The following is a 12858-nucleotide window of genomic DNA, read 5'->3' as shown; positions in this document are numbered from 1 at the left end:
CCAGATTTTCAAATAGTTGTATCTCAGCCAAATATTGTCCGATCCTAACAAACCATACATCAATAGAAAGATTATTTATTCAGCTTATAAAACTGACCCTTATGACTGGTTTTGTGGTCCAGGGTCACATATGGTCTCATGGGGTGCACTTACATTTTCACAGCACTGTATGTATAATGGGACCAAGCATCTGCAATGTATTTATATACGTGTACTTCTGTACATATGTCTCCGCATAAGTGGACAGTTCTTGGTGCCAAAGACCAGACTGTACATCAGCAGTCATCTTTACATCGTTATCTTGTGGACTCGAGTTGGGTGCGTGGGCGAGAGCGCTGGGCTTCCTGGGAGATGCGTCAATGCACTATTATGTGCTCTCCCTATCACCATGGTAACAGGCATGGCAGGGCAGAGGAACACATACGTTCAAGGAGTCACGCTCAAACGGAATATGATGAAACACAGAGCCAACCTACTGCGTGTTTAATCACTCTTTAAACACACACAGAAACACACAGTCACCACCTGTCTCACAGTGTCAATTTATCAGATGGACATAGTAAGAGAGGTGGTCAGAGACACAATGACACCAATCCAACACCATGCAAACACAGTGAAAGGGAGAAGCTGTACATGTCAACTGCATGCACAACATCACCTCTCATCTAACACACTTACTGCCACAGTAACTCTACATAGGAATAAATGAACAAAAATAAAAGCTGAACTCTCCCATAGGAAATCTGACATCGGTTACACATTTAAACAATGCTATTAGGCATTTGAATCATTGATTCAAAATAAGAATCAATGATTGGCCAGAACATGGACTTACCCGATTTGGGTAACAGCGGTTCTTCCTTCTCCTGTGAACACACAACGGGCTGCCAGTATGTCTCCATTTCTTACATCGATGGTGTTGGTGACTGGATAAAAAGCCTAAACATAAGTGAAGTTTATAAGTTAGTTCAAACAAAAAATTGTCACCCTCACGTCGATCCAAACCCATAAGACTTTCATTCCTCTTCAAAACACAGGTCAAACACTTCTAATGAAACCTGAGAGATTTCGGCTCATGATTGCAAGTAAGTCAAGGTAACCAAAACTTTCAAGCTTCAAAAAGTTCATGAAGACATTGTAAAAGTAATCCATACAATTCTGAATAGACACGGTCACTTAATGAAGACAGCAAACAGAAGATCAAACATGCTTGCTTGCCAAGAAATCTCTTCATTTGTGTTTCAAAGATGAACAAAAGTCTAATTTGTTTGCAATGACAAGAGGGTGAGTAAATAATGACAGAATGTTCTTGTTTTGGTGAACTAAACACCTTAAACATTAAAGGAGACCTATTATGCCCTTTTTACAAGGTGTAATATAAGTCTCAGGTGTCCCCAGAATGTGTCTGTGAAGTTTCAGCTCAAAATACTCCACAGATCATTTATTATATCATTTTTAAAATGCCTATTTAGAGTGGAAGCAGAAACACTCTGTTTTCGTGCATGTCTCTAAACAAGACAACTCAGCAGTTGTCTAAACAAGAAAAGCATGCTGGACTCTAGTAATGCATACTGTGCGTATATGTGTGTGCACTCTATATTATGCGTGTATTGGATATTGGATTGCGCTTACTGATCCCTTTGTAAATACCACAGACAGAGTGGAAACAGGTCTGACAGCAGGGAAAACAAATATCGCTATGACACTGATGGGTCATAACTCTTATCAGAGACAAATGATGCATTAACTTTCCTCTGTAGATGCCACGCATTAATCATGCTCGATCAGGCAGAGTGGACACGTTTAAATGTACCTGTGGCAGCAGTGGAGACTGGCGTCCAATCTGAGTCCACTGTCCATTTCGAACCCTGTACCCACTCACAACTTTACCTGAAGAACAAGACACAAAACAAGATCAAGATATGTTAGCACCATAAAATGTAAGACTAAATAAGAACTTAGTTGATGTAAGTAAATGCAGTATCTCACCGAGGCTGTGTGTGTGTGTCCTGAAGGCAAATGGATACATTGGGGAGGATGTGTAAGTGCAAGCAATGTCTGCATTGGTAACTGCAAACACCAAAAACATCAGACGTCATAAATGAGATGACAAGCACTGATAACCAATCACAACATTCAAGGTAAAGCTCAGACACCTTTCACAAGATTATTAGTGCCAAACTGGAAAACAGTTGAAATGTCACAGATTGGGTATACCTTTCTTCCCAGGAGGAATGACGGTGTCCACAGACATCATCAGATACATGCCAGCAATAAAGGGCTGTCTGCACAGAGCACACAACAGTTATCACATTAAAATGAATTACAGTTAATAAGACACCACACTATTATTGACTTCCATATTGAATTGCTTACATATTACATCAAATTTACAGTCTATGTAATATCAGGGTTCGTACACATTTTTACCAATAAATTTCCATGACTTTTTTGTTATAAGAAAAAAGTTATTAAACCTGTTATACTGTATTATGACAGCACTTTTTTTTTTAAACTGAATTTCAATACCGTGATAATACCGTACACCGTGATAAAAGCATTAGCAATTAATCGCAACATGAAAATTTTATACCGGCACATGTCTAATCACATTATTGAAAAATAATGCACACCTTAAGTAATAATCCCTACCCAAGTGAAAAAATACTAAAATGTACTTAAAATACATTTATTTTGTGTTAAGTATACTACAAATACATTTACATGCTTAATACAAATGCCCTGTAATTGTACTTTTAGCATACTAAACTGGTCTACTTAAAGTCTGCTAAATTGGAACAACTAATTTTGTGCTTAATGAACTTTAATAGTGCAAAAGTAGTAATGAAGTACAATGATTTCTATCAGTAAGTCTTAAGTGATGTCAATAAATGTGTTAATGGATTTGAAGTATACTTTGTATGAAATGTATTTAAATAAATTATGGCACAGGTTTTTTTTTTTTTTTTTTACTACGGTCAACATTTCCCTTTGAAATATAGCATCTACCCTAAAGGTCCTTTGTTTTTTATACAACAGTAACCACGTGAAATAAAAATAAAAAAGCTTATATTGATTCAGTTCCTAGTGGATGACTTGTTTGCGCAAGTATTTTCACAAGTGTATTGCATTCTCACCGATTTATGTACCTTTTACAAACATAACAGGCGTACATTATGCTGTGTAAACTGCTTAGCCTGTATTTTGTGGTTTCTCCACTCACATTAAAACATGCTTTAGCAGATCAATGAGAACACAATGGACGTAATGGAAGCTCTGCAGTGATATATACACAGTAGAATGACTCTATTGACCAATCAGAATCAAGGAATTGATAAATAAACAAACAAACTAATGCATTGACAATAATACTGCCATTTTCAGGTTCCATCAACACATTCATATTTTCCAAGACATGGAAAAATCCCCATAGAAGTACTTCATTCGCAATTAATCCATACATTATCTTTGTGTGATAAACCAACCCAAATTTAAGTCGTAATTCTTTGATAATCTTCCTTCTTCAAATCTCATTTTGCAAAAAAGCTCAGTCATGTCAGGCTTGAAACATCATCGACTGAAGAAAATCAAACGTGTTTGGAACAACAGGACAGTGAGTAAATGATGACAAAAAGTAGGCTACATCTTATGAATAAATCACAGATATTCTTAGATCTAGTGGCGATAACTTACCGTTTGGAAGTCATTCTTAAAGTGAGTCCTGAGCAGTCTCTATGATGATCTAAAATCAAGACAAGATAAACACATTAGTCTAGGGTGACCATACGTGCCATTTTCCCAGGACGCGTCCTGGCCAGGATTTCTATATTGCCTAAAATATCTAGGTTTTGGCTTTGTTTGCGTGTGCAGACCGATCGGTGTAAGACATCAAAGCACCATACAGACGGTTATGCTTTCGAAACGCTCTAGAGGTACTTTGATGTCAAACACTGATCGGTCTGAGCCGCAATGCTTTTAAGTCGAACACACCTCATATGTACGTGTAATTGCATCGCTTTGACCGTAGATCCCACCTTCTCACACGCCATGATTGGTCCATTATGTACAATGCTTGCATGTTATTGGTCAAACTACTTTTCGATCATTACCTTCAGCAAGCATGAAAACAGGAAAACAAAGCCAAAACAAATCCTGGCCAGGACGCGTCCTGGGAAAATGGCACGTATGGTCACCCTACATTAGTCACATCTCGTGTCACCAACATTGCTCAAATACTGCTGTTTTATGCAGCACAGGCACGCAGACACAAAATCATGTCACAATGAGAGGAGAGTGAGTTGATGTTGATGAAAATGTTAACTAATGTCATCATACACAGTCCATTTCTGATCAGCAGGCCAAGTTTGGTTGATGCTGCTGTCTTTAAAGCATGCTGATCAGCTATTTATCAGTATTTACCTCTGAAATTTTTGACATCACCATAGTGAATTTGCAGCACAAAGTAGTTAATTCTGGTGTCTCCTCCAACTTTAAAGCCAACATCTGAAAAAAAAAAGGAGGGCAAAACAAGATGACTTCAGTCTTTCATTGTATTTCAGGAAAGAGCCATTTACTCATGATCACTTGTAAGTTATTATAACAGCACTGGCTGAACTCAGAGTGGATTGATCTGGCTGCCGTGAGACAGAAATGATGAGGAGAAAGGAGAGCACCTTTGGGTAGTTTGGTTGGAGGAGCATTCCTGGCCCAGGCATACATGATCTTGGCCTGATCCCGACACGTCCCCAGCTCTTTCCCACAATCCCTAAACAATCCAACCAAAATATGTCAGAAATGAATCATTATTACTCATTACAACACATACATTTGCAATATGGTCATCCTGTGTCAACTCAACCAGAGGTCCTCAGATAAAAATGTTGATTTTGATTTATTTTTTTTCTGGTGAAAGAAATACATAAATGAAGAAAAAGGCAAAATATGAAATGCCTTGGATGAATATTTGCCGAGTAATCCACTATTTTGTAGAGGGCAGTCAAAATGAGAATTTTCCCCTGACATTTGAAGCTAAATACCAGGGGGGAGAAATGACTTTAGAAAGATAGCAGCAGCACTGTTATTTTTACACAGGGATTGATTGGTAGGTCTATTAGTAAATCTATACGTCTATAGATCTATTAGTAAAATCTGTAGACTTTAACCATCTTTGTTGCATTTTCGCATTTGTTGCATATGCCGATGGGGGGAAAAAATGGTAAAAAGCACTTTTTGTGTGGTTTTATTTTCCAAAGTTAACATGCTTGCAAGTCAAGAAACATATATTTTCTTTTGGTATCTTCATTTAAAGGGCCCTATATAATTCAGTTACATAGGTATGGGGATTTCTATGTGGCTCAGAGAGTAAACTGTTAAACTGTACACTACACAGTGGTCCAAAGTCCCACATTTGATTGTTCAACCACTGAAAGGGGGTAAAATTGAACAATTCTCACATGGAGATGCATTGTTATTCCTCCATGACATTTAATATTTTGGCTTTTATTCAAGAAAGAAAAATATTACCAAATCAATCATTTTAGCTGGGGAAGTTTCTGAAATTAGGTTGATTTGACAGAATGACAATAATGAAGTACATTTTTTTCCTCCTATGACTACAAAACTCAAATGTAGTAAATCCGATTAAATGACACCTATCATACAACTACACAGCCCTGCCCCAAACTCCAGTGTCACAGGCCGAGCCTATGAGCAGAACTGGTTGGGATGCTCAAACACACATGCTGGTCTGTTTTTTTCTGAGAAGTGTTGGTAACACTGTATTTTAAGATGTCCTTGTTACACGTTACATGTACTTACTATTATAATAACAATAAATTATGCATAATTACATGCAAGTAACCCTAAACCAAATCCTAATCCTAACCAAGTACATTTAGTTAATTAATATTACTCAGTACTTAAATGTATAATTACACCGTAACAAGGACACCTTAAAACAAAGTGTAACTAAAGTGTTTCCTGCACCGTTGCAAAAGGACATCCAACACATATGTATGCGTATCTTTTTTTACTTTTTCAACATTCTGTCATGTTCTAATGTGTAGATTTCCTCGTAAACTTCTCATTCTGTCTGATAGAAACATGTTCACACCCTAAACATATCTGATTTTTTTTCTTCACCCTTATTAAACCTCTACTGACTAGTTTTTGGTAGTGTATCATGCCACTGCACTGGTGACTCATGGCCTCTCTGAATCTAGTATTTCTGAACATTGGCCAGGTTTGGTATAATTAGCCTATTTTCATGCTGATCCTCAGCGCTTCTGAAGCTTCACATCTCTCACTATGAAAGCATGCCATGCATGCCACGAGAAGCACCCTGCAGTATCTGCACGATGAAATTTATTAAAATATATGAGTGACATTAAAAAGAGGGAAGCAATTGGAATATGGAAATCCACATGGTGAAGACTGATAGCAGGGAAATGAAGCCACTGTGGTTAAAATGAGACCGAGACACTGTATACCTCAGATATGTTTTAACTTTCTCAAAAACCCTGACTTTATACCAAGAGTATAAGTGCCTTTTTGATTATATTTGGAGTTATTGTATTGAGGTTTGTTTATCAGGTAATATGGCTGCTGTACTGTATTTACTGCAATGTTTTTGAGTTAATTATATTTAAGCACACAGCCATGGAAACTGAAGAAAGCATGAGAACCGAGCCTCTATCTCCCCTCCCTTCAGGTCATCTCAGATGCTGTTGTCAAGGTGCAAGGTGGTTGCTGTAGTAACAGGCCGTTTTATTACTTTTTTCTCTCTTTCTAAAGGGAAGCGGCAGTTGTTGCGGCACTGGCCAGAAGAAAGCTCAGATGAGATTTCAACAGCACCTTTAGAAATATATTTACTGAGAAAAATGGTGACGTGTTCAATACTTATTTTACCCGCTGTGTATATATATGATCCTGTGGCTCAGTGGAAGAGCATTGCGTTATCGCAAAAGTCGTGGGTTTGATTCCCAGGGAACGCACATACTGGTAAAAGATTGTCTTTGGATAAAATGCTCCACACAGAGATCTGATCTGATCATCATCCAGTCTGTCTGGGATTACATGAAGAAATAGAACAAACTGAGACAAACTCAATCCAGAAGAACTGTGGCAACCTCTCCAAACTCACACTACTGGTTGAATCAGAAGCTAACATGTCAAACTGCTCAAATAAAGAGATTAATGTTCTGAAAGCACCACAAGGTCACAGGCGCTCGAGCCGACTGTGGCTTATTCATAGTTGACTAAACACATTAAAACAGAGACAGGAGTAACACTGAACAGATGAAACACTTCATCCTTAACGCTGTAATTACAGTTTGTGCAACTGTTGCATGTATGCACACTACCATTCAAAAGCTTTATTTGATCATTGATACAATAAAAAAGTAATATTGGTAATTATTATTACAATATATAACAGCTTTCATCTATTTGAATATATTTTTAATATATTTTAGCTGAAAGCTGAATTTTCAGCATCATTACTCCACTCTTCAGTGTCCCATGATCCTTCAGAAATCATTCTAATTTGCTGATTTGCTACTCAAGAAACATTTCTGATTATTATCAATGCTGCTGGATGTTTTTTGTGGAAACAGTCATATTTGCTTAATAATTTAATAATAATATAATATATATATGTGTCCCTGGAGCACAAAAGCAGTCTTAAGTCGCTGGGGTATATTTGTAGCAATAGCCAACAATACATTGTATGGGTCAAAATTATAGATTTTTCTTTTATGCCAGAAATCATTAGGATACGAAGTAAAGATCATGTTTAATGAAGATATTTTGTAAATTTCCTACCGTAAATATATCAAAACTTAATTTCTGATTAGTAATATGCATTGCTAAGAACTTCATTTGGACAACTTTAAAGATGATTTTCTCAATATTTAGATTTTTTTGCACCCTCAGATTCCAGATTTTCAAATAGTTGTATCTCAGACATCAATAGAAAGCTTATTTATTCAGCTTTCAGTTGATGTATAAATCTCAATTTAAAAAAAAAAACTGACCCTTATGACTGGTTTGGTGGTCCAGGGTCACATATATATATTTTGAACGATAATGTAACTAACTGACCCTCATTTTTCAATGTTAGCGTATCTGTACAATATGTATGGTCTTTTGTTTGAGCATCCCAACCAGCCTGAAAATGTTTTTATAAGCTGGAAAAAGGAAAGTTTGGTAACATAAAAAATAAATTAAAAGAGAAAGAAGAAAACTTTTAAGCATTAAATATCCTCCAGTCACTGTAGTTCTCAAGGTGTCAGACGTGACTCACCAATATCCCTGGGTGGCATAAGGGGTTTTGCAGCCATATAAAATCATGTGGTGGGCTGTGTCCATAGTGGCATGGGGAACAAAGTCCACTGAGAAGAGAAAAGTGTTTTAAAGTCAGGAATGAAATCTTAACATAGTAAGATGGTAAGGTAAGCATCTTGAATCAACTGTTTCTTGATAAATCGGTGTTGTAGCATTTCTGCAAACAAACAGCTGAAAAGTCAGCTCTATTTAAAAGTGTTTTATTTACAATAAAAAAAAATCCTATTTTACAACATGGGTTTGCATGAAACCTCTATGAAGAGTCTGAAAGGCTGAATGCTGTTTGCTCAGCATAAACCACAATGAACATCGATATGTTACCTATATAAAAAGTGATGGATATCTTCAGAAAAGGCTTCTCTCTCTATTGAAGCTATGAATAATAGATGGGATGTTGATTGATGGCAGTAGCAAGACAGAGATAATGTAACTCTCAGATACATGCAGACGTCTGGGTGGACCTGTTACTCTGCAAACTACAGCCTGCCTTCTCTAAAGACCACCACAACGAAACAACACATTCATGGACAGCTGAAGATTTCCTCACAACCAGTCAGCGATTACAACGACTGAAATCCCACAAACCCTCAGTACACAAAACACGCTTCATTTCAAGATGGATATCGCTCAAAGTAATGATAACATGCGGTTTAATAAGTAACTGCTTTGATTCAGCGGGTTCCCTCAATGAATGATTTACTTTCTGAATGATTCATCAAATACACCCATTTCCAGTGTATGAGTCATTTCCAGTCAATCGGACTACAATGCTTGTACTGTATGTGTTTGTTTGTGCTCACAGCTCGAAAGGACGGGACAGTTATAGAAAGGCATGCACTGTCTTGTTATCTCATCGCATGCAATTCAGCCTGTAATCTCATATCCACAACTCAGGTAAAATATGATTTCAATTTCCGTGGCGCTGAAGGTGTAGCACTGCAGGAAAACAATACTTGGTAGACATACTGACTTATTGTGTTAATATATATATATTGTATATTGTCCATCCATACTAAAATTATTATTATATGTTACAAAAGTATTCAGCGGCCGCTCCTTGTCCAAACAATATAGTGCACATGCACTCATAAGAATAAAGAGGCCAGGTTTCATTCATTGTGTATTTACGTCCTCATGACTTTCTTGTCTCAAGTTTTATTGTTTCGTAGACGATTCATGTGGTGAGTCTTAGTTCTTGTTCTCTCATGTTTTTGGCTTTGGATGTTTATTTAGTAAAGACTACACGTCTCTGTGATTTCCCATTGTTGATGATCATGTACTCACCTATGTAGGCCTCCTGTGACGTGGGGACAGGAACAGCCATACAGTAGTAGCTGTCAGACTGATAAGAAACAAACACTTATTAGGCACTTCCATACACACATTCATTACTGATCATCAGACCATGTTTACAAAAGCTGACCAAGTACTGAAGTACTATATGCTTTGCTTTCCTAATTATTACTGGTGCTTGGTTATTAATATTGGGTATTATTATTATCAGTGTTAAAAACAGTTTTTGTGGCTTAATATTTTTGTGGAAAAGTTCAAAAGAACAGCGTTTATTTAAAATAGAATATTTTGTAACATTATAAATGTATTTACTGTAGGTTTGCAAAATTCTGTGATACTTTTATTTTTTTTTCTTATTCTGCAGAACAATGCCACGTGCGTCAACTGACATTTTTAACAGACTTTTTATATTTATGATACAGTTTGTATAAATTACCCCAAATTTTAAATGAATTCCCATCAATTCCAAAATTTTCCCAACAACTTCCAATTCTGGAAATTTACTGGAATTTTTACGCCTCTTTGCAACCATACTTTACTATCACTTTTGATCAATTTAATGCAAATTTGCTGAATAAAAGCATTTATTTCTATTAAAAACACAAACACACCAAACATTTGAATGGTAGTATATCATGGTTTCTACATAAATATTAAGTAGCACAACTGTATTTAAGAAATGTTTCCACTGAAGACTGGAGTACTTGTTTTTCAGTCATTCTGATTAAGGCTTGCTTGTGATTGCTGTAATTCTCTCTTTCTCCAGCTGCCTGAGTAACAAGGTTCGGTGCATTCAGCACTGTCAGCTATACAGAAAACTAGCTTAAAACTGCAGCAATGACTACAGCTCTAATAATTACAAAGTGTGAGGAGATGCAGCCCAGACCTTAGCCCTGCAGGAAAACTGTTAATATCAAGACATTAAAAATTAAACCTCTATGCATCTGGATGCCTTTGAAGATCAAATAAAACATCACAAATGTGGTTTACAATCTTTTTAACAGTACTGCACTACAAAACTTGAGACGTTAAAAGGGGTGTTTTGCTGCACATCATAGAAAATGTTAAAATCCATTAATTTCAGAGAAAACTGGTTAATTTTGGTCTTGTGGGTTTAAAATCTTCATTATCCCTACAGTACATTTGATGACTCATCTGTGTCTCATAATTAGTCATGAGACTGTGTATCATTATCCTATAAGAAGACGATTCTTTTAAATATTCATAACAGCATGTGTTTATTTCCTATGACAGATGCTTCAAACTCTAAGATTGTGTACAGTAGTGGATAGACACGTTTATTGATTGCACTCAGTGTTTGTTTTCGCTTGGCATGAATTCTCCTCCATAGACCCTGAGTATCCAGCACAAATGTGACCCATCCACACATGCATGAAACCGTTTTTTACAGTTCCTCGATGCAACTGATCAAAGCCTTGAATATACACCACAAAATAACAGTCTCAGAACTAATTAAATAAGCAATAGTGTGCTTATTTCTATTTTCCACCCAGAGTACAAATGCAAACGGCTGTGCATTTATTGTCTGTATTGAATTATAGCTGTCACAGGATGTGTTTATTTAAATTATTTGTTCATTTTGATGCAGAGAAGTGCAGCATTCGTTTATGGGAATCTTTGATGCTTTTAACTCAATGAAAGTGAAATAAAACCGAAGACATTGTGCTGCTGGTCTCCACTCTTCCCCTCCTCTTCACGAACTAACACGCTCACTTTTATAGCATTTTTCAAAACTGTGGTGAAAACTAAATGGAGATGAAGCAGGGAGAAATGTGAAGAAACGCACAAAAAAGACAAATAACTCTTACCTCTGTTGGAATCACCCCTGGTATGCGAATATCGAGGGAAAAGTTGTAAGGATTGGACAGGACAAATGGATGTCTGGTCCTTGAGCAGTCATTGGGATCTGACCAGGCATTGTCCTGAAACCTGTTACCAAAAAAAAATGCTGTTACCAAAAAAAAAAGAGTTGCTATCTGAGTTGCTAGGATGCATATTTGACAGTAAAGTACCAATATTAAGTTGAGTCTGCATTCAGATAAATTTACTAAAATTAACAACAGTAACATCTTTAAAAGGCTGACACCTAAGTTGGGACTTCTTAATCAGACTTTCATCAAAATCTAGAATTTTCTTACATTTCTTAAAGCCTGTAAACTTCCCCTCTTCTTGTCAGTGAAATAGCTGAATCCGTTCACCAAATCAAACTGAATTGGCTGGAACAGTGCACAATCAATGAACCTGTCCTAGAACTAGTGATGCCTGCTTCTGCAATGTTTTAGAATATCACTTTTATTTGACAATATTTTGCAATATGCCTGTGTCCAAATGGCTCAGTCCTATTACAGAAACTTTTTGATGGTATTAAAACCATACAACAGATTTCAGAAAAATGAAAGCTAAAAATGCAGATTTCATTTTAGGTTTGCGAAAAAATTAAATGGAATTTCATAGGGCCTTTTTATATTCTATATGGCTAGGATCCTGTTTTTTGTGTTTTGTTTTTTTTTGGACCGGTTTTATCATCCATCATGTGTAATCAGACCGATTAGAAAAGAACAGAACTGTGTAAACAAACACCCCTTAATTTAACTAATTCAACACATTAAATAAAACAAATTAATAAATAAAAAAGGTAATGCATCAACATTTTGGCTGAAATGGTTTTAGGGGGCCGAAATCAGTAACATTTAGATTTAGTCACTTAGCAGACGCTTTTATCCAAAGCGACTTACAAATGAGGACAATGGAAGCGATCAAAACCAACAAAAGAGCAATGATAAGCAAGTGCTATGACAAGTCTAATTTAGCTTAATGCAGTACACGTAGCAAGGTTCTTTTTTTTTTAATATAATAAATAAAAAGAAAACAGATAGAATAGAAAAAGAATAGAGCAAGCTAGTGTTAGAGGCCTTTTTTGCTTTTGTTAATCAGAAGTCGTCAGAAAGCCAGAATTATAATTGTATAATAAATAAAAAGAAAACAGATAGAATGCAAAAAGATTAGAGAAGCAAGTGTTATTTTTTATTTTTTTTTTATAAAGAATAGAGTTAGAATAGAGAGTGCTTGAGTTAGAGGGCCAAATAAAGATGGAAGAGATGTGTTTTTAGTTGTTTCTTGAAGATGGCTAAGGACTCAGCTGCTGGGATTGAGTTGGGCAGGTCATTCCACCAGGAGGGAACAGTTAATGAAAAAGTCAGT

General features: G+C 36.3%; 1 protein-coding gene across 1 annotated transcript in view; it reads right to left on the bottom strand.

Moving 5' to 3' along the window:
- The window catches only part of LOC107702561 (peptidyl-glycine alpha-amidating monooxygenase B-like), a 53317-nt gene that overhangs the window by 28749 nt on the left and 11710 nt on the right, over positions 1–12858 (bottom strand). Inside the window, exons 3-12 of the mRNA XM_016504918.1 lie at positions 11466–11586; positions 9628–9685; positions 8303–8390; positions 4674–4765; positions 4420–4503; positions 3694–3742; positions 2218–2285; positions 1990–2070; positions 1814–1890; positions 836–939 (exon numbers count right to left, since the gene is read on the bottom strand). Of these exons, the coding sequence (XP_016360404.1) occupies positions 836–939; positions 1814–1890; positions 1990–2070; positions 2218–2285; positions 3694–3742; positions 4420–4503; positions 4674–4765; positions 8303–8390; positions 9628–9685; positions 11466–11586 (822 nt within the window). The remainder of the gene's footprint in view (positions 1–835; positions 940–1813; positions 1891–1989; positions 2071–2217; positions 2286–3693; positions 3743–4419; positions 4504–4673; positions 4766–8302; positions 8391–9627; positions 9686–11465; positions 11587–12858) is intronic.

Source organism: Sinocyclocheilus anshuiensis, unplaced genomic scaffold (genome assembly GCF_001515605.1).
Source record: "Sinocyclocheilus anshuiensis isolate Anshui unplaced genomic scaffold, SAMN03320099.WGS_v1.1 scaffold210, whole genome shotgun sequence".
NCBI lineage: Eukaryota > Metazoa > Chordata > Actinopteri > Cypriniformes > Cyprinidae > Sinocyclocheilus > Sinocyclocheilus anshuiensis.
The sequence above is the reverse complement of the archived record's forward strand: the minus strand, read 5'-3'. Positions and strand labels throughout refer to the sequence as shown.